The following is a 26,317-nucleotide window of genomic DNA, read 5'->3' as shown; positions in this document are numbered from 1 at the left end:
TGATGACAATAACGCAACAATGAGCAGGAAGTGAAACCAAATGTATCTAAGTAATGGAACTACATGTGGTTGCTTATGCTGAAGAGGAATCAGGGAGCATTGATTTACATTATGCTGTAAAAGAAAGGATATTGCTCACATGGGTGAAATAACACGCCTCAAAAATATTCGGTCACCCGGAAAGGCCAGGATTGCCGTTGTGTTCATTGACAGAAACAGGGCAGATAGCGTTGCAAAACTTTCAGTTCAGAAATGCGGTGCCGCAAGACCCATCGTGCCGAAGTCATTCACTGTATTGTTGTGGACAGGTATCAAATAGGGTGCAAAAGACAACACAATACCACGTTTGAAGAACGCCAGCTCGTGATATTACATCATGCTCGAGGTAAATTGCATAGAAAGATATCGCAGATGCTTAACATAGCAGAATAATAGTTGTATATAATCAGACGATTCAAAAATGAAGACAGAATTGATTCAGTTCCTCACACAGGCAGACCAAGTAGGCTGACAGAATGACAGGAGCGGTTTGTGCTTCGGAATGGGAAACGAAATCTAAAAATTATTACTCAGAAAGTGGTAGCAGCTGTCTTAGAGGAGTGTAGAAAGAAAGTGAGTACTGCAACCGTGCAAAGAGCACTGCGAAGGAATGAGTTACTTGGGAGAAGAGCTAGGAGGAAACCATTCATTAGCGCGGTATATGAAAAGAAGCGGTTAGAGTTCGCAAAACCTACGTAACCAAACCCAGTGCTTGGTGGGAGGATGTGTTATTTGTTGATGAGTCAAAGTTCAACGTGTTTGGGTCCAATGGAAAGCAATTGGTGTGGCGGAAACGTCACGAGGTACTGAAAACAAGCAATTTACAAGCAACGGTAAAACATGGTAAAGGAAGTGCAATGGTGTGGGGATGTGTTGCATCGAACAGGGTTGGTGCATTGAGTTTCACTGAACATATTTTGACAAAAGAGGGTTATTTGGCTGTCCTCAAAAACAATTTGCAATAATCTGTGGAACAATGTGGTACACAGCGTACTTTCAAATTCTACCAAGATAACGACCCCAAGCACAAGTCGTAACTTGTCAGGGAGTGGCTGCTTGGCTGCTGTACAACTGCCCGAAGGTTTTGGAGACTCCACCACAATCACCCGACCTGAACCCCATCGAGAGTGTGTGCAGTCAAATGAAGGCAGCTCTGCAATTCCGGCCGACAAGTTCTCTCACAGACTTGAAGAGGAGACTGCTACAAGAATGGGCGGCATTAAGCCCTGATTATATCAAGAAAGTTATCGCCAGTATGCCGAATCGACTGGAAGAGGTCATAAAACATGAAGGTGGACCTACAAAGTACTGAATGTGTAACAGGGTTGTGAATTATGCGAGTTTATGTTGCTTTTTTGTACAGTGGCCGAATATTTTTGAGGCAGCATTGGAATTATTGCTTACATTTAAATGTACGCCAGATGGCATACTAATGACTGCCAGAAGAGTTTGACTTACATCACAATGTGTCTATAACGTTGTATTATATTTTTCTACATGTTTTATTGTATAATACATTATCATTACAGTGTAAGAATAATTATCCAATAAAAGTGTATCAAAAATCAGAGTGACCGAATATTTATGGGAGTAACTGTACATGATCTGCTAGGAGTGATTCATAACTATTCGAGTGTGCCTTCCACATGGATGCTTGCTCCCACATACTACCACAGAAATATCCCCCAGACATCTTCCTTTGTAGTATAACAACATTATTAGCTGCTGTCCTCGATGACCTGTGTTTGATTCCTGATACTTCTGGAGATTTAAGTTTGGCAGGAGGGCTGGTGTATGCTGCACCTCAAACTGGATGTTGTCAAGAGGATAAGAACCAGTTTCTTGATGATTTGGAAAAAGTTATTAGTATATTAGTAATGCGAAAGTAATCATAGGAGATCTGAATGCAGAGATTGGGCAGATAGAACAAGATATGAGAACATAATGGGACCTCATGGGTATGGTGGAAGAAATATAGAAGGTGAACATCTCCCTGACTTCTGTATGAGGAATGGGTTGGTGGTGAAAAATAGTTTGTTCAAGAAGAGACAGAGCCATAAGATAACACGATACAGTTAGGATGGACTACAAAAGACTGTAATTGATTATGTCATCTCAGAATGGTAACAGATGTCAGAGTAATTCCCAGCGAGAGCCTTGACAGCGACCACCGTCTGTTAGTAGCGGACCTGAAAAATTTCCATGTGCCAAAAGTACAGAACAGGAAAATGCAAAAAATCAAAGTATGGGAACTCCAAAAAACAGATAACTGAGTATCAGAACCAGATAAAAACCCTGTTACCAAGAGATGAAAGAAAAACTGGAGAGACTGATTGGACCAGACTAAGGGACATTTTTTTAAGGAAGCAACTGAAGTTTGTGTAAAGATAAGTATGAAAACAAGGGAGAAGGAAACACCATGGTGGAAAGAAAGAGTGAGAGCAGCAATCAGGGAAAGAAATATCTTGCAGAAAGAAAGGGATCGGGTGAAAAATAAACCGGATCTACTAGAGACAAGGCAAAGATCAGAAACCTCGAACAATTATACCGAAACAAGAAACTGGATGTTAAAAGAACAGTTACAGAAGAAAAGACCAAGGCATGGAATATATTCACTCAGAAACTTGAGAAAGACAGCAGAGGCAATAAGAAACTACTGTATAGTGTTACTAGAGGCAAAAGGAAACCAATAAAGACCATAAAGGCACTTGAAGATGAAAATAGAAATCTTGTTAGGACAGAAAATGACATGAGAGAAGTCCTGAAGAACCATTTCGACCACCTGCTGAATAGACCCATTCAAGACCAAAATACAGAAGTGGAAATCCAAGCCTACAATGAGGAACCTCCTATCACCTGGACATAAACTGAGACAGCCTTAAGATCTATGCCTAAAGGAAAATCTTCAGGTGCAGATGAAGTGGTGGACAGACAACAAAATACCTACAGATTGGAGCAAGGGCATTATAATTCCCATGTTTAAGAAAGGCTGCAGGCAGAAACCCACTAACTATAGAGGAATAACACTGCTGTCTCATGGGCTAAAAATTCTAGAGAAGATCATAGGAGATTGAGAACCATCATTGAACCAAAGTTAGAGGAGGAGCAATATGGATTCAGAAGTAACAGATCAACAATGGATCTAATTTTTAGCACCCGCATGCTGATGGAAAAGTATTGGGAGAAAGGCAAGAACCTGGTCATTGTATTCCTGGATATAGAAAAGGCCTGTGATAGTGTTATAAGAGACAAGATCTGGGAGTGCCTGAGGAAAAGAAATGTGCCTGAAGGACTGGTGAGGAAGTGTTATAAGCAGAGGTTGAAAAATACCGGGTGCCCAGTCGCCATGGTGCCTGAAAATTTTTACCTGGCACCTGAGTTTTCAAATTTGGTTTTGAAATTTTTTTTTTCGAAGTCCAGAGTTCCCTCACATGTACTTTCCCACCATGTTATAAAGTAACTAATCATATGGTGTTTTGCGTGTTTTCTGTAGCTCATATTCTGATATGTGCAAGGAACATTTTCAATACGTTTGGCAGAGTCTTGAATTCTGTAATTGGCGCTTCGTACCTTGGAACTTGATGTTCAGTTCTGCGCGAGAGCAGCCTAGCAGCCATGAGAGGCATTGTTGCAACCTGTCAAACAAGTAGCCTTTCATGTGGATGTATAACAAATCGAGTTCCATTACAGATGATCAGTTATCGGTAGCCGAGTACAAGGATCAGACCATAGTTGTGGAGAAATGCTGAGAACTACTACGTTAAATAATTCCACAAACACTAAATTACCGCCTTCCTTCCCGTGACTAGCCGTTCCTAAACTATTGCCACCAAAGCAGTGCTGATAAATTCCCGTGGAATTCATTCTTTGCATTTAAAACAAATGGAATGATGTGTTTATCAATTCTTGTATTTTCACTGAACATTATTTATACTTTTAATTTAATTACAGTATCTTGGTATTGAATGGTTGGCTGTTTAGAAATACGTTTTTTTTCATTCCTGTGCGGTCATGGAAAATTGGCAACGTCGCATCAGACATCAAAGCCTGCGAAATCGGAAACTATTTAACATTGTTGATTTGTTGTAGTCTATTACGTATTTTACGTTTTTGATCTATACTCAAGAAAATTGGCAAAATGAAACGAATAGAGCCACACAAATTGACTGATGTGAGTAAAAAAAACAGTGTACTCTTTCAGACTTCTTCACAGGTAGGCCCGGAAATGTACACAAAGTGATACAGAAGCGAGTGAATGTGAGAAAACACTTGATGGAAGTGCCAATTATAGTGTTCAAGATGACAATGACCAGTGCAAAATGTATGGTGTTCAAAATAATGATTAATTAAACATTAAAAATACGTCACAATTTCAATTATCGGGCAAACGAAATTTCAGCAATTGTGGCTTGAATTACTACCATGGCTGCGCTATAAAGAAGGAATTGTAAAGTGTAAATTGTGCAGTAAATTTTCCTAATTTTTTTTTTTTTTTTTTCCTAGTTGCTTTACCTGTTACAGCATATGAATGCATTATTCATGGCATCTTATCATATTGCAGAACATAACAGACCATACACTGATTTTGAAGGTTTGGTTGTTAAGCAAGTTGAATGTTACTGATTTAGAGAAGTATGTGAATGATAAATAATGCAAAGAATTTATTTCAAACATTGCCTTGCTTTGCAAGATTTGATACGTGAAATTAAGGAAGGTTCATATGGCAGTATCTTACTAGATGGATCAACAGATAACTTGATGATGAGGAGCTGGTACTTTACATTAGCTTTTTAAAAGAAAATAAGGTGAATGTGACATTTCTTTCTATTGTGTCATTGGAGGATGCAATAAGTGATGGGTGTATGGAAACTCTAGAAACAGAATTGCTTCAGTTAGGGCTTGGAGAACTCTTCACAGGTACAAAACTGATGAAACACCATGTATGATTGGTGTTTGTAATGGTTTGGTAACTAAAATATGTGAACAAATTAAGAACCTGGTATTCATTGTGTTGCACATCAACTCCAACTCATCGTTCTTCACTCACTGAAAAAATGTGAAACTTAAAATCATTGATGACATTGATTCTATACTCAGGAAACCCTACAAGTTTTATCGGCATTCGCCAAAACAACTTTGCCAACTGAAGAAAATTTTGGAGTTGCAGGAATATGAAATATCTAAATTGCAGTACTTACACCAAGTTAGATGGGTAGCAAGCAAATTAAATGCTTTGCATGCAGTTGTCAAAGATTAGGAATGCCTATTGATGCATTTGGAGAATATTTCTGAAAGGAAAGGTGAAGAAGGAATCATGGCTAAAGGTCTTCTAAAGAAGATCAAGGACTTCAAATTTCTCATCACAATTCACTTCTTGTATGACTATCTGAATATATCCAAAAGTCATTCAGTTGTATTTCAGAGGCATGATCTGATTTTAAATCAGGTAAGAGAACGTTTAAATAATGCAATTAATTCATTGCAACAACTTCAGAACACCAAGGGCCCAGTGGAAAAAAAAAAAATTCTTTCTGCTACAGCACTTTCAGGAGTTTTCAGTGAAATACAGTTATCAGGTGTGTCAGTTAAGTCTTTCACAAGCGACAAGGAACATATTTTGGCAAGTGTAATTAACTTTCTGAAAGATACATTTCTTCAAAATTAGGATATTCAAAGTGCCACTGGTGTTTTTGACATATATTTCTGGCCATCAGGAAAACAATTTGAAAATTATGGCAACAGTGAAATACAGCTTCTTGTCACTCGTTATTCAAAACACCTCCAAATTGAGGAGAACAACGTAGAAGACATACTGAGCGAGTGGTACGAGCTCAAAGTAGTCGGGAAAGGTCTTCTACTGAATGATCTACTTGAAAAATCGCAGACTGTGAAAGGACGATTTCCGATGAGGATGGAGCCTGCAAGAACAGCCAGAATAAGTTTGGAAAGACAGGTGGAGGGGAAAAGACCTGCAGGAAGACCTAAAACCCGATGGATGGACTTGATCAAGATTGATCTAGTTACCAGTGGATATAGTTCTCCATGACAAGTTGTATATGGACAGGAAGAAGTGGAAGAGGCTCATTAACAGTACCTGGGAAACTGGAACTGTACAGTGATGATGAGGAGGAGGAAAAGGAGGGCTGGTATGTGGTTAAGAAGCCATGGACAGCTCAACTCCATTAGGGCTATGTCAGAAAATAGCTGCACGACCTTGAAGAATACAAGGACACTAGTTTACGTTATTTCCTAGACCATAAATTTGCCTCAGCCAGGTTGTGTTCTTCCAGCAGAAGTTGCAGGATGTTTATTCTCCAGTATTTCTTGCTGGACACACCACTATTGATTTGTTCTTTGAAGCTGAGAAAGAGGGTCATCAGAGTGCCCTTTGCCAATCAGCAGAGGTCCAATTCCAAAAATACCATACAAATTGAAATCTTTTCTGTGAATATATGTTTGTTGGCATAGGTACATTGACCATTTGTTTGCTTTAATGCCCCATACACAGCAGGCTTCACTGAACGGTCATATTTAAATACATGTCTGACAGCCTCCTGGTTCATTTTGTCAGTGACCATCTCTACTGTTGTCCTCATGCACCTTTATAACTGACTGTTGCCTCTCATCATTGGCACATTGTGTTTTACTGTTTCCTCATTTTGTTATTCAGAATGGTGCCATTTGTCCACTTATGATACACTTCCATGACAGCACTGCACGATCAGTTCACATATCCATCATTTCAGAAATACTGCCACCTCTGGCCTGAAATTCTTTGAACTTGAGTTTTGAAGGCCACCACTTAACCATCAAGACAAGGAAGAGAAAACTGCTAGGTTTAATACTTTTATTTTCCCTGTCTGAAGCTAAAGTCCAAAACGTAAAGCATTAAGAGGACTCGGTAAACAACTTTTGTATCATTGTGCTTTCTATTGATAATAGTGTATTGACTCAACTGTATCCATGTTCTAATTTCATTCACATTATTTTCCTGTTTTTCATATGCAAAAATTTCTCTTTTGTATAACCTATCTGTAGCACTAACCAGTCACATTGAGAAGGATGTTAAGGACAGAAAAAGGACCATGGCTGCCTTTCTCGAACTATCATGAGAATATGACACAGTTTGGGTACAGGGAATAATTCAGAAATTTCTCAGAATAATTCCTTGTAAAGACCCTTGCATTTTGCTCTTTAGAATGCTGTGCAATAGATCTGTGTATCTCAACAAGGTATAAACAAATGTTACAGAATAAACGATGGCTTACCACAAGGTCCAGTTCTTAGTCCACTTCTTTTTAGCTTCTTCACTGCAGATTTACCAGCTATGATTTCTAGTAAGTTCATATATACTGACGATGCAGCTCTGACAATTCAGTAGCTTGCATTCGGGAGGTAGTGGGTTCGAACCCCACTGCCGGCAGCCCTGAAGATGGTTTTCTGTGGTTTCCCCATTTTCACATAAAAAATGCTGGGGCTGTACCTTGATTAAGACCACAGCCGCTTCCTTCCCACTCCTAGCCCTTTCCTATTCCATTGTCGCCATAAGACCTATCTATAACAGTGCGATGTTAAAAAAAAAAAAAAGAGAGAGAGAGGCAGTTCATTCAAGTAATTTCAAAACAACTGAAGATGCTTGCTCAAGAGCTCCTTGAACTTCAACATCTGGTGGCTTAAACCTAACACGAACAAAACTGAGATCAGTTGTCTTCGATTGGACTTTGCAGATTTCGGAGGGAGTTGGCCATGTGGTTAGGAACGTCCAACTGTGATCTTGCATTCAGGAGGTAGTGAGTTTGAATGCCACTGTCGGCAGCCCGCTTCCTGCTTCTTTCCCACTCCTAGCCCTTTCCTGTCCCATCCTTGCCATAAGACCTATCTGTGTTGGTGCGATGTAAAGCAACTTGAAAAAGAAAAAGAGAAAATCAGAGTTCAGCTGAAGTAGAGCACTCACCCAAAATACCTGCGTGCTGTATTACACCATTCGCAGATGAAGAGCGAACATCTTTGAAGACTGGAAGCAAAGCTTAAAATCTGAAACTTCACCTTGCATGAGCTTAGTGGTACAGTTGGGCAGCAAATGCAGTTGTTCTGAGGAAAACAGCCCTTATCTTACTTTCTGGTTGCAGAACATTGCAGACCTGTATGGCTCAATAGTGCACACACACAAAAAAAAAAGAGTTGACACCCAACTGATCAATACAATGATAGTGTCTGGCACCATTAAATCCACACCACTGGAATGGTTTCCTGTTTTACCCAAAATCCATCCTTCTTATTTTTGAAGGGAAACATCCCTGAAAGGTGAATGGCAAACATACTACAAAAATCTATGCTTTCGTATGCACCAAGACCGTACGAGGCAGTATCGAGGGAGATTAGATTCAAGAAATCCCTCATGGAAGCTAGGCAAGAGGTTGCTTGAAACCTGGTTCATTGTGGATCAACCTTGGTGTGAAGTAAGAGCTACAGCAAAACCTGACCAACTAGGGTTAATCTCAGACCCTTGTAAATACCCCACCTGGTTTCAATTTAACATGGAAAATTTGGATATGATTGAATCAAGGATGAACCAATCACAGCAGATTCAGGTTCTGGCAGCGTGAGTGAGGAAAGATAAAGAGCCCTTCCTGTGACTGTGGTTATACACATCAAACTATTAATCATATTGTGGCAGGTTATTAGGGGCCCTAAAACTAAAGATCATTCAGGAGATAGTGGGTTCGAACCCCACTGTCGGCAGCCCTGAAGGTTTTCCGTGGTTTCCTTCCCACTCCTAGCCCATCCCTGTCCCATCGTCACCATAAGACCTATCTGTGTCGGCACGACGTAAAGCAACTTGCAAAAAAAAAAAGATCTCTACTCAGAGGGGTAGCATATTTTACTATTTACTAACTTTATTAAATTATTTTTTATTTACAAGTTCACTCACGCGCATGCATGCACACACACACACACACACACACACACACACACACACACACACACACACACACACACACACACATGGTTGCGCGCTGAACTCGTTTTCCGCAACACGGCCTCCACAGCAAAGCGTCATTCTGGAACGGTTCAATTCCTTAACAAGTTTCGTTGAACTCCACTCAGACTTAGCCGTCTGACTTCCTCACACCCGACAAATGAATCATTACAGACTCATGACCATCCTGTAACTGTTTACTTTCACTCACGATTGATGCACTCAAGACTTACTCAGTCTTGCAAGGTTTGCTCTTTATATAGGCTACAGAAGATTCTCGTAATTTTCACTTCCAGATCATTCTGGGTGCATTCTTCATTGTTAATCATCTTTCGTCTTTTCTGGAGCTTCCCTATAACGAGACTCAACAATTCATTGATGCTATTATTTTCCTTGCTTCTGGTCTGCCCACATTGTTGTTGCTCAGTCAAAATTGTCATCATCATCATCATTATCGTCATCATATGGCCCCGCTCACTCTCACTCTCACTCTCTTTTGTCACAATATTGTCGGGGAATGCTTGCTGTGGTGGTATAAGGGAAACTTTCATTTCTTGCATGTGACCACTGAAGAAGCCATGATATTGTTGATAACAGCTCTTCTTCATATTATTCATTTTGTATACTGCTCTCCAAAAAATGCTGGAAAGCTCAGTTAAATTCTACATTGAATAAGATTACCATACTTTTTCCAATATTATTTTATTGATTGACTAGTGTTCTATGAACATTACTGAAGGAGAATCTACAATGAATAACAGCAGGTTTTGGAATGAAATATTGTAACCCATTCAAACCATCACAATAAGAAAAAACTTGATTTATTCACCTATTGAGTACATTGCCAAGTTTACAGTTTATTTATTTATTTATTTATTTATTTATTTATTTATTTATTTATTTATTTATTTATTTATTTATTTATTTATTTATTTATTTATTTATTTATTTATTTATTTATTTGTGATACTCCAGTCATTATGGCCCAACAAGATGAATTTAATCTCTCATCTCTTGTAATCATTCAAACAGTGGTGAGAGCTCCCACGCACTTCTTATTAATTTTGCATCAGTTATAAAAGCCATTATTTCAGCATTGTAGTTGCCCTTTTACCTTTAACGCTGATTGACTAGTATCTGAGCATTAGTTGAAGGGTTTCTGAACCATAAATAACTCATCAATATGCCTCTAAGTCCCGTGGACTCAGCAGAAGCAGTAGCATTGGTGATTGATGGCTGCAGCTACTGCTATGTAGCAGAGATTTTGAATACTTCTCCTAAAGGCATTCATCAGAATCATCATACCTACCACAGAAATCCTATCTCAGGCTATTCAAGGTGCCGTTCTGCATTGCAACATCACTTTATGGGACTACAAGTGTTGAGGAACATATATCTTTCAGTGGTTGAGGCTCGGAGTAATCTGGTGCATGTCCTCACTGTAGTTGTGACTGGGAACACAGTCAGGAGGCGGCTCCATGAGGCAGAGGAAACCAGCCAGAGGACCAGTACTTATGCCACAACACTGGAGATAGTTTTCTTTTCGCATAGGTGCATGAACAATGGACTGAGCATTTGTGGGGTCATGTAATCTTCAGTGACATGTCTAGATTCAACCTGAGGTCACCTGACTGAACACTTACGGTATGGAGAAGGGCAGATGGGTGCTTTTTTCCCTGTACCTTTACTGAGATCACACAGTGTGGAGGGGTTCCTTGGTGGCATGAGGTGGTGTATCTTCTGTTAACCATACCAATTTTGTACTTGTTGAGACCGGATTCCTCGCAGCACACAGGTATATTGAGGAGATTCTCATTAATCATGTAATGCCATTTAAATTATAATGCAAGACCTCATGCTGCTTGGTGCATCATGGAGTTTCTTTGGGAGGTTAACATTCCCACTCGGGACTGGCCAGCCAAGAGTCTAGACGTCAACCTTGTTGAGTATGTTTGGGACATGATTAGTTGTTTCCTTTGGCACTGAGTTCTCAACAATCTAACTGAACTAAAGGTGGTGATTTAAGAAGAATGGGAGAATGTACCACAAGAGGACATCCAGGGCTTGATCAGGAACATGCCCAGAAGACTTGCAACAGCCAGGGGTGGCAATACCTATATTGATCACATAACCAAAATCTAACAAGTTTCCTTAAACTTAGGTCATTTAAACCAGTAATTTTGGTAATCAGAAAATCTGTCAGTTTCTGCTTCTTTTAATTTTTAAAAAATCTTGAAATGTTTTGAGCATTATTATCTTTGGAATAGGTATGGAAAGATACTTTCTTCCCTGTAACATGTTTTGAAAATAAAAAATAAATTTTGTTACCATAAACTGTAATTATTTTTTAAAATATAAAGTGTTGCTTTTTCTGGAGGGCAGTACTTTAAACTGTTATGTAAGTGATTGTATGTAATTGTTTCCTTTAATCATACAGAATATATAAAATAAATATAGGCCTAATCTGTATTCTTGCAAAATTTAATTCCAATAAAGACAGTTAGACTACAAATGGTTTCTATTTCATTCCATGCCCTTCTACGAAATTTTAGAAAGTATTAAATATTCCAAATAGAGGGAGCTGAGCAATGTTACAATGTCCTGAAATTAATAAATTTACAGCTGTATCTGTTTCAAATGTTAGCAGTTTAAGAGGTCCATTTTCATTTGTTTTGTATGGATGAAATTCTAAAGGAAACAAAGGCAACATATAGAGGGGATATGAAAATATTGTTGTTGGTGGATGACATAGTGATCTGGGGAGTCAACAATACAGAAGTGCAAATCCAAATAGAGGCTTTAAATAACAGTATTGAGAAATATGATATGAAAGTCAGTGTGGAGAAGAGCAAAACAGTAGTGATGACAAGAGGAGAAAGAGAAGGAATCAGGGGACAAAACCTTAAGGTTGTTGAATGCTTCAAATATTTGGGAAGTGAAATAATGCAAGATGCAAAGTTGGATAAGGAGAACAGCAGAAGGGTACAAGTGGGAAATACGTTCTACCAGAATGTGAGGAACTTGGTGTGGAACAGAGAAGTTCCTACGAAATGTAAAGAGACAATGTACAAGATGTTCTGTACCTCTTTATTAATATACGCATCAGAGACTTTGATATTGACAGCAAGAGATGAGAGTAAAATTCAGGCCATTGAGATGAAGTTCCTGAAGAGAATGGTAGGGAAGACAAGAATAGACTGAGTAAGAAATGTTGAAGTCAGAAAAGAAATAGGGGTAGAAAAACTGAGTGATAAGTTGGAGAAGAATAAATTGAGATGGTTTGGACCTGTTATGAGGATGGAGGAGGAAAGGATACCAAAGCAAGTGTTGGAAGCTAAGATAGAGGGAAAGAGGGCGGCTCAGAGCAAGATGGATAGGCTCTGTCAAGAACAGTAGAAGAAGAAGACTGGAATGGAATACAATTACTGAAGAGGAGTAGTGGAAAGGGAGGCAATGGTGGAGAAGTACCATTGACACCCCGACAGAGTTGGACAAGGAAAAATGAAAACTGTAATGATGATGGTGATGATGTATGATTTCACTTTTTGCTATTCAGATATGACATAATGTTTGCAGAAGTGAATGAAGGGGCTTAATAAGAGGAATAATGAGTTTCCTCATAAGGTGTAAGTAGTTGTTATTAATCCTCAAACCAGCAAATTCTGATATTTTAATTGTTTGCCCAGCTCTGTATTGGCAGTGCCAATCTATCGACATGCTGTGCTTTCACATAGTAACTTTGTTCCTCTAACATACAGCATAATGTGATATATTTGTGATCCATAAAGTATTATGTACTTGTTTGTTTATTTATTTATTTATTATCAGCAACGGCATAGCTAACATTTACAAAGGACACAAATATACACAATATAACCTGTACAAACCTACATTTTATACAGTATATTTACATAAACAAAGGAAAATTCACTTAAACATAAGAGAAGAGGCAGGAAAGAACCAGGAGGAAAATTAAGTTATGTGAGAAATATCGTGATAGAAGGAACGGTATGCTAGGAAGAAAATATCTAGGTTCCTGTTGATGGATAAGATATTAAACATAACTGAAATGCATATAGAGATGGACCTTTGGGTAAGAAAAAGCTGGGAGTAAGAAATATGGAAGAGGATCTTCATTCTTGTATTATGGGAAGGGTTGTGGAGGGGGAATAAGGTAATTAATTCTGGTGACCTAAATAAACCATTAGCTGGTTTGTATAGCTGCTTCAGGTTGGCTACTTTCCTCCAAGCAGAAAGAGTTTTGAGGTGTAATTTCCCAAGCAATTGTGTAGTGCTCAAGTTGCGACAGACTGGGACCTTGGCTCTGATGATTACACATGGTCAAAGTGGCAGAGATTTGAAGAAGAAGAAGAAGAAATGAACCAGACTGGAGAGACTTATTCAATAATCGGTAAGATACAGGAAACGTAGAATGCTCTGAGGGCATTTATATCTATTATGTTACAAAACCTGTTGAGTAAACCAAGGAGTGACATAGCACATGAGGGGACCCTGTTTATGTGTGAAACAAACAACATTTTACTGTTAAAATGCACTCCCAAGTGTTTGATTATCAAAAATTGAAATCAGTTGGTTCAGCAGGGGGATTTACAAAGTGTGAATGAAATGGTGGAACACTTGGAGGGATGACAGTGAATTAAGTGTATTTTGCAATTAGGCTTGTATCGGTGAGAGAATCAACCTGCTTGAAAGATTTTACAATCATCTGCAAAGAGAAGGATTTCACAAGAATAGTGGTAAACAGTATTGATAAGATCATCAATAAACAGGGCAAAGAGAAGGGGACCTAGGATACTGCCCTGCAGGACACCAGAGAGGGTGGTGGTGGGAGAACTGCATTCATCAAGGACCATGCACTGTAATCTTTCACTCAGAAAGTTGTTAATAAGAGCTAGGAGTCTCCCATGCACACGTTCAGAAAGTTTGTGTGAAAGAAGCGTGTGATCTACAGTATAGACGGCATTCGCATTATCAGTATATCAAGTTGAGAACCCGCATGGATGGCAGACGTGGCTTGATGGAGGAGGATAGCCAAGTTAGTTACGCAGGAGCTTGTAGGATGGAAACCATGCTGCTGGAGAGGGGGGTATATGTATCAAATGGTAAATGCTGGTGGATGATCTTTTCGTAAATAGTTGATAAAACAGGTAATATAAAGATCAGACGATTATTTGCGATATCTGACCTCTTTCCACCTTTAAGAACTGGTGTGATGTATGCAAGTTTCCAGGAGCTCAGTAAATAGCCGACTGAGAAGTGACGACCGAATATCATACTAATAGGGTATGAAAGAGCTGCTGTATTCTCAAGGAAGATAGGACGGCGACCGTCGGGGGGCCTATTTTCTGACAGAGACAGAAATAGAGTGTACACTTCATATTCAGTCGCAGAAATATTACTGGGGCTATGGAAGGTAACAGTTTTAATTTTAGGAAAATCAGCATACTGAACAGGTTTAACATCATTGAACAATTCAGATCTATCTCCTCCACTGGCTACAGAATGGTCCCAGGTGTGCCCCATCCAAGAGTCGCGTCATTACTTGATTGTGTTCCACAGAGAAAGCACCCCTTTCCCCTCTCCCATCTATTGCAGCTCTTCTTCATTTGTGACTGGCTGTCCATGAAATCTTGATCATCCGGTGCTAGCACGACATCTCAAAACCTTTGATTTTTATCTTTGTTTTACTCCAAGTGCTCACATATTATTTTCATAAGGGCTAACACTCCAAACAAATGTTTTAATGAGTTGTTTCGTTAGATCTTTACTGATGTGTGTTGAAGAGGTTCTGCTTTCTATTGAAGGCTGCCTTAGCCTAATATATTCTGCACACTCAGTCTGTCATACTACATGCATGTGATGGAATTTTGTTTCCAAGGTAGGTGAACTCCTCTACACTGTCTAGCCTGTGTCCATCCAAAACTTTGTCAGCCTTTGTGCCATGCCTGCTTACTACAGGGATTTTGATTTTTTTCTTTGTTTATTTTCATATTGTACACAATGCTATGGGTAGTCTCCATTTCCATCAGCTACTTTCGGCAAGCACTGCTGCTGCTATTTGTAAAACATAGCATGTCTATATTTTCTCCCTTTACACACACTCCTCTGACATCTCCTAGTTTTTCTGTTACTTCATTCAAATGTTTCTGGGAATATACAGTAAATAATGTAGGTGAAAGTAGGCATCCTTGCCAAACTCCTGTCTTGTTCTTTGCTTTCTTCCAGTGTTCAGCACATCTTATAACATAACAGCTATTTCATCTTTATTCATGTTGATACTCCATTTCAGCCTCCAGATTTTGTATTTCACTCCATTCTTCCCAAGTATATTGAAGAGCGACCATTCATCCCTGTCAAATATTTTCTCACAATTGATGAATTCAACAAAGTTCTTGTCTTTCCTTATTCACTTTTCAGTGACCAATCTCGGGGCCTACTTGTGTCTTGTGTAATTTTACCCCTCCTGAAACCAAAATAGTCTTCTGATATAATGTTCTCCACTTTCCTTTCCATTCTTGTAAGATCATTGTTATTAAGATCTTTGGGGCATGTGATAGAAGACTGAGGGTTCTATAATGTTACAGTTTTCACATTTCTTTGTTAATGATATTTTTGGCAGGGGAACAATTATACACTTCTTAAAATATCAGGCAGTACAACAGTTTCATGAATTCTATACATCAAATTGTAGAGTGCATCCTTCACACTGGCTCTGGCTTACTTGATAAGTTCAGCAGGAAGTTTGTCAACTGCAGGTGCTTCCTTCTCTTTCATGGTCTTGACTGCTTGATGAAACTGTTCCCTCATATTATCCCGTGAATCCTGTGGATTCAGATCCATTTCACCCTCTGTCATATCGTACTCAATGGTGCCTCCATACAGTATAATTTCTCTTAAGTACTCTTTCCATCTTGCTGCTGTGTATTTCTGCTTGTGCATAAGTGTGCTATTTTCCGCCCAGTATGAGCTACTCTTCTATATTTAAATAAAGTCTTTACTGATTTGTAAGCTCTCTCTGGGTTACCATTGTTCAATAATGTCTCTGCCTTTGTGTGTTTCTCCTCAAGAAAGATCCCATTTACCTTTTCTAGGGTATCTTTTCATACTTTTGAGCTTCATCTGACATTCACTTATCACTGTATTATGATCACTAATGGTCAGCGTATTGGACTAAATACTAGACATTTCCTGTTTGCTGACAATTTTTGTATTCGAACTCAGTCCTGTTCATTTTGGGAAGTGGAATCCAGACTGCGGAACTGCCTCAGTGAATTGTCCAGGTATCACAGGGGCCTTAAACAAAATCCTATTCAAATACAGGTTACATGAGTAGTCCTGATGCAAATCACAAACTTAACATCAACTGGGAAGGAAGGCAGCTTGAATTCAAATACCTTGGAGTTCAGCTTGATCAGTCTCTTTCTTTTAAAACACATTATCATTCTGTCATTATGAAAGTCAGAGCCAGCAATTGTCTACTATGCATGCTAATAGGGTCAAGCTTGGTAGTGCATCCAGCAACTGTTTAAACTACAGCCTTGGCACTTAGTTTCTTAACAGGTGAGTATGCTTGTCCTGTGTGGGTCAACTCTGGAAAGTGAATATTATTCTGGCTGCCTCAAACCAACAAACGTAGAGAAAACTATACCACACTTGTGACATAGCTCTACCTCCAATCTGACAGCAAGTGGCACCTGAAGCTGAGAAACTCACACGAGAGGTAGACAGTTGTCATCCTCTCCATAGCCTTGAAATAATACAACAGTGTCCAGGTCACAGTTGAGTTTCCTTAATAACGCCACATCAAGTGTTCTTAGGAATCAGTAGTGGCAGCAACATTCCTCACTGTCCAACTTTGATTGGTCAGTAGAAGGAGGTCCAGCACGTATTTCTGGAAGGTCCTAAACAGGACAAGAACTGGAATGCCGAGAACCAAGGCTGTGTTCAAAAGAAGGGGTTATACACAGAATGCTGAATGTGACTGTGCTGCTATTCAAGATCAAGATCCTCACTGTCCAAATTGCTGTGTGGAAATTCAGTTGAAGACTTCAGTATAGTCAGTGAAAAGCTGTTGTGACTGCTTCATACTGGAGCACTTTCAGCATTTGAGGATACTTGGGCGTGATTATCATCATCATCTCTGTTGGTTGTAGTGTCGAAGGAAAGGAATGTGCACCAGGCACGCATGTTTTTGATTGAAATAATTTCAGTTATTATTTAATTCTTCACACCGCGGAAGCTTCACTTCTAAAACTTCTGTTATTGTAGGAAAACTAGCTTTGCACATCATCTTATAGGCAATTATGAAGAAAATAATGTGGATTTCCACACATATATCAGTTTTGCCAGAGAAATTTATATTCACTCTCACAAATCAGTCATGCAGACCAGATGTCATTATTGTTAAGGTTTTTTTTTTTTTTCCTTCAAAATTTCCCTTCCAAAATTGGGGTGTTGGGATTGTTCGATGGCAGGGATTATTTGTGTATATATGGTACAAGAAAGGGAGAGATGAAATCTTAATAATATAAAATATCAAGTCTATTAATAGACTTTTAAATCAGATCATCATTTTGCTTCCTCTTTTCTACTGCCTTCCTTGTTTCAGTGGGTAAAGCAATGAAAGCCTGCTTGATGATACTGGCTGCAGACTTATTTAGAATGGACTTTGAATGTGTGTTGAGTAGAATTTTACACAACCAGTCATATAAGTAGAAAGTTATTCGATGAGTGTAATAGTCAAGTGGTATGTTACTGACTTCATACCAAGTCAACTGCAATTCGAAGCCCGTCGTAAGCATATAGGATTTATGAAAATCATACGTTACGTTCGTGTAGTTTGTATTCCACATGAAGGTTCTGTGACTATGACCGTTATTAACAGTCAGGAAAGATTGCAAAATGCAACTAAGAATGTTAATTATAAAGACATAGAAGGTTTTTTTTATTTGCTAGTTGTTTTACGTCGCACCGACACAGATAGGTCTTATGGCGACGATGAGACAGGAAAGGGGTAGGAGTGGGAAGGAAGCGGCCGTGGCCTTAATTAAGGTACAGCCCCAGCATTTGCCTGGTGTGAAAATGGGAAACCACGGAAAACCATTTTCAGGGCTGCCGACAGTGGGGTTCGAACCTACTATCTCCCGAATACTGGATACTGGCCGCACTTAAGCGACTGCAGCTATCGAGCTCGGTCATAGAAGGTTTTGAAAGGCTGTTGCTTACATAGCAACTGCAGTATTAAGAATAGAAGTATGCTGTTTGGACTCGAGTGTTTGGAGATTTGCTGCCTAATAGCATTTTATGGCGATTAATATGATCTAACTATACTTCAGACTACAGTATCCATTCATGCTCTAAACACACAGAAAAGAGGTGTTTATATTAAATACTTCATTGATGTTTTGTTTATTAACCTTAGAGAACCAAAAAAATATACTGGTAATAGAAACTGAAAAATTAAGAATGTTCTGTCAGTAAAAATTAATAATACAAATAATAATAATTGTATAGCCTCAGCTACTGTGTGCAGACTTTTCAATTTGATTCCATCCGGCTGTCTGCTCATCAATTTTGACGTTCCGTTTGACTTTAGGCCTACTACATGGCAGACCGAGTAAACCGAAACTCTCTTGGACGTCTTTGGCTGAGATTTAATTCATTTTGTTGGGTAAACAACAAATGTGTCACCAGAGATCTTTTACATGCCGACATTGTACGACATGGAGTGTCGACAACTTTTTATCACCCTTCAAAAATCCGACTACCTCTGCCGGGTTTGAATCTGCTATCTTGGAATCCGGAGGCCGACACTCAACCACTGTTCCACAGAAGCAGCTGTTCTGTCAGTTATTGTATTATTATTATTCAACCCAGTGGGAATGTGGAGATGTTTACTTTTGCACAATTTTTAATACAGGGAAGAATTGCAAACAAACCTACTTGTAATTTGTAGTCTACAGATAGAAACCTCTTCCATTTTTTTTTTGTTTTGTTTTTGTTTTAATATTGGTCAGTGATGAACATCTCTATTTGCATAGGTTCATTGTTGAAAACAGAAGTAGTGTATAGGACATGATTTATCATGTTTCCTGAGCATTCCAGTGGTTTTTGTACCTTCCACAAGGGTTTGTGATCTATTGGGACTGCTCCTTACCATTAGAAATACTGCTACAGTAGGCAGGATTTGCCAAGATATTCCACAAGGCGAAACAGTGTGCTGCGAATCTGGTCTACAGGCTAAGCTTTGTCGCTGCATCCACAGAGTTCTTTATTTGGCAGTTTGTTTTAGCTGTAAGAACTGCAGATCATTCTGGTGGTCAAGATATTGAAATAGAACTCTCTTGGTTTCTTTTTTTCCCCTCCTGCCAACAACCTTTGCTTTAAAGATGATGTATAGGAAGTCATTGTGTCTAAAAATGTGACCCATGGTTTTTTCCTTCTTTCTTTCATCTCTTTAATCATTGTCTTTTTTACAATTTCTAAGAACTTGAAAATTTATCAAACATTTTCCTTGATAAATGATCCAATCACTATTTGCACTTCCCTTAAACGCTTATGTGCCCCACCAAGCAAGTGGCTGTGCGGTTTAAGTCGCATAGCTGTCAGCTTGCATTCGGGAAATAGTGGGTTTGAATCCCACTCTCGGCAGCCCTGAAGATGGTTTTCTGTGGTTTCCAATTTTCACACCAGGCAAATGCTGGGGTTGTACCTTAATTAAGGCCATGGTTGCTTTATTTCCACTCCTAGCCCTGAATCTATAATATCTGCTATATCTTGCTGGAATCCTACAAATTGAGTCTGAATATCCTAAATCTGAACTGCCTTCCATCAAACCAGCTAGTAATTTCACTATTGTGTCTAATATAATCAGAAAAGATGCTTTCTCAGTAGCCTACAAGCAACACATGTCAATCTGGCCTGTAAGTATCTGCTTTATGTTTATCACACTTTCCTTTGTACACTAGTGCTGCTGTTGCAACTCTCCATCCATTTGGTATCACTCCTTCATTCAAACAGGAATCAGATATATATTTCAGACATGGCTCTATATCTCAACCCATTGCCTTTAGTAGGCTATATCCACAGAAAATTTACCAATCCCAGCTGCTTTTCTAGCTTTCAACTTTTGTATCTTTTTGTAAAGATCTGTATTATCACAGGTACATTTCAGTACTTCGCTAGTATTACACATCACCTCAAACTGGCGATAGTCCTTTTACCCAACTATCTTGTCAAGGGGCCTGCTCATATTCGCTGCTGATCATAAACTTAAAAAAAAAAAAAAAAAAAAAAAAAAAAAGTGACATCTCTGCTTCCTCGGCCACTATACTTCCTTAACGTGTCCCTCTTGACCATTTTGTATTTTTTGAACTGGAGTTCACTAATGATACAATGGATTAAAGACATCGGTAATGTTGGACAGGTTTTTATACAACGTGTGATAAAATTACTTCTTGAAATAGAAATTGTATTGGGATCAGTGTATTCTTTGAGAAAGGGAGTACTTCAGTGGATACATGACAGTTAAGTTACATGCAGGAAAAAAACAGCAACTTGTTTAGGGCCTAATGTGTCTGGTGCCTGATTTGAACAAGAATGTATTTTATCACCTAATTGTTATGACACTGAATAACCATCAGCCAGCTTGATTGTTGCCATCCTGCATCTCTGTTGATCTCTGTCATTTGGCTGAGGTGCTTATATGCAGTAGAGGGACGATTAGAAGACAATGATAGTTTCTATAACAATTTACAGGAAGTAAGTAACAAAATTAATAAGCTTTTACTGGGAGATTTTAATGCCAGAGTAGGAAATCGCAAAATTTAGAACAATATAGGAACAAATTGGGGAGGAAACTTGCAATAGCAACGGAAGGAAACTTACTGACTTTGTTCTTTTCAATCAGTTAAAAATAATGAACACCATATTTCCACATAAAGACAGTCATAAGTTCACATGGTCGGCTAGGAATCAGCGATCTATCATTGATTATGTCATCTGTAACCAAAAGCTAGCAGAATTAATTTTAGATGTTAGAGTATATCAAGGTCCTGAAATGGAAACAGATCATTTCTTAGTAGTTTCACCAATCCGCATAAAGCTAAGATGGATGAAAAAAATAAAAATAAACCCTGCTTGGAACAAAAAGAAACAACTTATAAAATTAGTCTTTTAAAAGATCCAAGCCTAAAATGGCTATACCAAAATAGACTTAATAATCTAATTCAAGCAAAACCAGTGAGTACCAATGTAGAGGAAGAATGGTCAAATATTTGCTTAGCTTTGAAACAGGCAGCTTTCTGAAAGTTTAGGAATAAAAAGAAAATGGAAGAGAAAAAAGGGCTTCAGAATCTGGGATGAAGATATAAAAATGGTCATATCAGAAAAAAAGAGATGCTTACAAGAAATTTCTTTCAACTGGTAAAATAGGAGATAAACTAAAATACAATTATAAGAGAGCAGTAGCTAAATGAGAAGTTAGACGAAAACATAGTGAAAGTTGGGAAAATTTTGTATCTACATTGGAAACAGACTTAACAAGACCACAACCACAAACTTATAAAATTCTGAAGAAATTAAACAGGGAAATTAAGGAAGAGGTAAAACTTGAAATAATACCACCAAATGACTGGCTTAATTATTTTCAAACACTATGGACAAGTTCAAAAAATGAAGTGTTAACTTTTCCAGTATCTAACAACATTGCATTGGAATCTATAACATTAGAAGAGCTAGACCAAACTTTGAAGAAACTAAGGAATGGTAAAGCACCTGGACAGGATGCAATACATACTGAACTGTTCAAATATTCAAGTAAAACTTTCAAACAAAGATTCCTCAGCTTTTTAAGTCAAATTTGGAATGGAGAAAATCCACCAGAAAGTTGGCAGAAAGCAATAGTTATCCTTCTTCATAAAAAAGGTAACATAAAAAACGTGAAAATTACAGAGGAATTAGCATTGTTAACTCAGGTTATAAAATATATGCAAATATCAGTAAAGATAAGTTGGAGCAACATTATGAAGATGAATTGGGGAATGCACAAGAAGGTTTCCATAAAGGGCGCTGCTGCACTGATGCATATTTCACTATGAAGATATTAATAGAAAAACGTAGAGAATTCAATTTGGAAACACACATTGCATTTGTGGACTTTAAAAAGGCCTTTGACCGAGTAAACAGAAACAAATTGCTTGAAATTCTAAAACAAGACAATGTCTCTTAACAGATTATTAACAATATCTACAACATTTACAAATCCAATCTCATTTCTGTAAAATTGAACAAGAACCAGACCAAGTGGAAATCAATAAATGGTGGTGTAAGACAAGGCTGCAGACTCTCCCCTCTACTTTTTATAATATGTATGAATGCAATAATGGAAACTTGGAAACAAGTACGCCATGGATCAATATCAATAAGTATATGCCTCAAACATCTAGACGCCATATTATATGCTGATGATGTTGCATTGCTGGCTATGACGGAAAATGACTTAAAAGGATCAGTTTTCAATCTAAAAAATGTTTCCTCAATTTTAATATGATTATTTCAACAGAAAAGACAAAAATAATGGCCTTCAAGGGAAGAGAACCGATTCGTAGTAAAATATGTTTAGGTAATACAACATTGGAAAGAGTAAATGTATTCGATTATCTTGGGTACAACTTATAATACGAATCAGAATTAGATATACCAGTAAAAATTAATAAATTCACAAAAACTACAGGAATAATAAACAACATCATGAAACCATCACTTGTTCAGAAACATATTGGATTGCGCCTTTATAATACCCTAGCTAAACCAACACTTTGCTATGGATCTGAGGCATGAACGTTAAGATCTCAAGACTTGTCTCGAATTACAGCACGAGAAATGACATTCATGCGTCGTACAGCAGGGTATACAAAATGTGACCATAAAGGGAATAAAGAGGTGCTAAAAGAACTGAAAGTACAACTAATAACTGACTACATCTACAGTTATCTGGAAAGCTGGAAACGTCGTATACAAAGGATGGAACCTGGCAGATTGCCAAAAGAGATTCTTCAATACCAACCCAGAGGAAAATGATCTCTAGGACGTCCGATGAAGAGAGGGAGGGAAAATGCAAGACCATAACGGGACACTTGGCCCAATACTTGGAAGGAAGATGATGATGATGATGATGCTTTTACGCAATACCGTACAATTGGTTGTTGGTTGATTTTGAGTGTTAGTGCAGTGCATTGTGCATGTGAGTATATATAGGATATTTAGAAAATTAATTGGTACACTTTGGAGGAGCGAGTGCTAGTCCGTAGTTATTGGAAAACAGAGTCAGTAAAGTCATGTCAACAGCAATTTATGGGAAATTTTGGAGGCTGGCATCCGCCTAGTACTTGTTGAAGAAACTGGAAACCAAGGGACTTTATTAAACGACATGTCGAATGAAATGATCCAGGATGTGAAGGACCAACTACTGGCGGCGTCTCCCAAGAAGTCACTATGCTGACTTTCACTTTCTTCTTCCCCATTATTCCATTTTCACACCAGGCTGTACCTTAATTAAGGTTATGGCTGCTACTTTCCTTCCATCACGTCGATGTGTTAATGCGTCATTAAACCAGTAGGGGAGGAGGGCACTGCTGACGGTATCTTTAGATGTCCCAAATCTAGAAAAGATCCTGGTAAGTTGTCTCAGTTCCTCTTAGTATGTGCTTTCAATGCAATAAATTCATGGACAATAGTGTGGGTGAACCGTGCACCTTTGCAGTAAAGGCCACTGCTCGGTACTAACCATCCACCAAATGGAGTTAATGTGCCCTGATAGATTTCGGTGTTTCTAAACAAGGTAAGGACGAATTAGGGGAGATCAAGACAAATGCTGTACAAATGGGTATTGGTGGTGGTTATTGTTTTAAGGGGAAGTACAACTGGGCAACCATCCTCTGTTAACACTAATCTGAGGGAAAAATGAAAGTGAAATGAAATGAAACTATAGAGCCACAGAAAGACAAGGGCCATGAAGACTATAGGTCATCACTTTGAAAAAAACGTCTCCCACTGGTTGGAAAATTTTGTACGCTGTTTTGTTTCTCAGTTCCAGTTTCAAACTGCTCTAGCTTGGCCCCTTGGGAGTTTTGGAAATTTTTGAATTTTCTGGTGATATTGTGAGTATGCCATTCTCTGGTAGCGAGTTCCTAGGGTGCCTGAAATTGCCTCTTTATATTCATTTAAATTTTCATTCTTCACTACACTTCAACTTCCATTCACTAGCATGGATAGTGTAATGTAATTATGTTATTTGACACTTAAGGACTAATATTTCGCCATTGCTGGTGGAAACCTCATACATGACTTCAAAGTTGAAAGCAAGATTTTGGTACCAAGTGGAAGGTCTCCTTCCCGTACATCACTAAGCAAAAACTCCTATATACCTGAGGAGAATTTTTAAAAAATGTGAAATGCAATATTTTAAAACCTCCCATAAACTTGCAGTTTTTGCAGCCACTCTATAAACATTATTTTGCAATAGGAATACATGTTTTCGTCCCGTTGTGAAGACATCTTCAGTTCCTTAATGCAAGAATCAATATTACAAAAAGTACAAGAGGCCCATTTAAATACTTAAAAATAATGTTACATTGCACATGAAAATCCTATAAAAAGTTTGCTTAAATTTTCTGTGTTGTTACTGTCCACCAGTTGTTAAATAAGGTAAGCGGTATAAATAAGCCCAAAAATTTGTAATCTGTGTAACACTTTGTCACATAACTTGTTTGAGGAAGTTAATGGATTGATTATTAATTAAAGCGAAATGAAATGAAGTTCTTTAAAATCCTTAAAATAGTCGTCCATTAGTTGCGGTGTTCTAGTTAATACAGTAGCAGGAAAACTCTCCTCAGATGATAATTATAACCTTTAGAGACATATTGAAAACACATATCGGTGATTTATTTCAGTGTATTTAGAGTCTAGAAATGAATGAAAAAGAAAAGAATGAATGTGGTGTTAAACGAAAAGTGTGAGTGTGTAATTGAGGTATTAATTAGTACTACCCCTCTGCTTCCTCTGGAAAGGTGATAGGTGTGTATCATGCTCATGATATTGGCTGTCTCATCGAATTGGACAGCTGTTGAGGAGTTGGTGACATATACGCAGAAGGGGGTGTGGTTACAATTTGGAGGAGTGAGAGAGACCACCTTCTCATTGGATTATTTGATATCATAGTCAACATGGATATTAAAAAAAAAAAAAAAAAAAATATCAGCTGAGGCATGAAAGCAGCGAGAATGATTGCTGTTGCAAATAGACGGGAACAGTGCCAGAAGGACACTCGAAATGAGGAGATAATGTAGAGTTAGGAAACTGTTTTATTCATACATATATTCATTACAGACTATAATGCCTTTCAGCATTCAGTCTGCAAACCTCTGTGAATTAACTATATGTCTCAAAAATCCTCTATTTCAACTACCTATGTGACTTTGTTTAGTTCCACACATGTTATCAGTAAACAGAGTTTAACTATTGTTGCCATAGTCTCCCTCTACTTCTCCATGACCGAAGTGAGTATGCTTGTGACTTAATTAAAAGGTTTTTTGTTTTTGTATATTATGAAGAGATAGTAAAAATTTGGACAAGAATAAATGGAAATGAATAAAAGAATCTTGGCCATCGTAAGATATCTTGCATTATTTAATCTGATGCTACTGTTTAGCCAATTGGTATTTCTAAGTGATTTACAGAGCATTACATTAACATGTGAGAGTTTCACTTTCGTCACAGGGCTTGACCGATACGTGAATGATTACACAGTCATTGATTTGTGTATTTTCGTTTGAATCTAATTGAAGTTCTGATTGATATTTCTTCTTTCAACAGGGAAAGATGATGTTTTCATCTCGATGCCAACTGGGTCAGGGAAGTCCTTATGCTTCCAGCTTCCTGCCGTGCTCCAACAAAGAAAAGTGGCTATTGTGTTTTCCCCACTGCTGGCACTCATGAAGGTATTTATCAAATTGAGAGAAAGCGTATTGGTATAGACAGTGAATGTTTATATTTTCTTCCTTTAAGTTGATGAACTTCACAAGTTTTGGGTCAGTTCTACCATCCACTGCTGAAGGAGCAGGTAACTTACCCGCTGTGTTACCAGCCAGATATTTGTCAAAAGCTGAAACTTGTTTACCTTACCTTACATTGCAGACAACCTATGTCAGCATGCAGTGTAGATAAAAACAAAACAATCAGTCAGAGCCCACAAATTCTTCTTCTTCTTATTATTATTAT

The 26,317-nt window shown here is 38.2% G+C and overlaps 1 protein-coding gene across 1 annotated transcript in view; it reads left to right on the top strand.

The window, feature by feature from the left end:
- Window positions 1–26,317, top strand: part of LOC136866475 (ATP-dependent DNA helicase Q5) — a 273,167-nt gene that overhangs the window by 75,070 nt on the left and 171,780 nt on the right. The window contains exon 2 of the mRNA XM_067143466.2: window positions 25,913–26,037. Within this exon, the coding sequence (XP_066999567.2) occupies window positions 25,913–26,037 (125 nt within the window). The remainder of the gene's footprint in view (window positions 1–25,912; window positions 26,038–26,317) is intronic.

The sequence above is a fragment of the Anabrus simplex genome, chromosome 3, assembly GCF_040414725.1.
Source record: "Anabrus simplex isolate iqAnaSimp1 chromosome 3, ASM4041472v1, whole genome shotgun sequence".
Lineage (NCBI taxonomy): Eukaryota > Metazoa > Arthropoda > Insecta > Orthoptera > Tettigoniidae > Anabrus > Anabrus simplex.
This window is presented reverse-complemented; position numbering and strand designations above follow the sequence as displayed.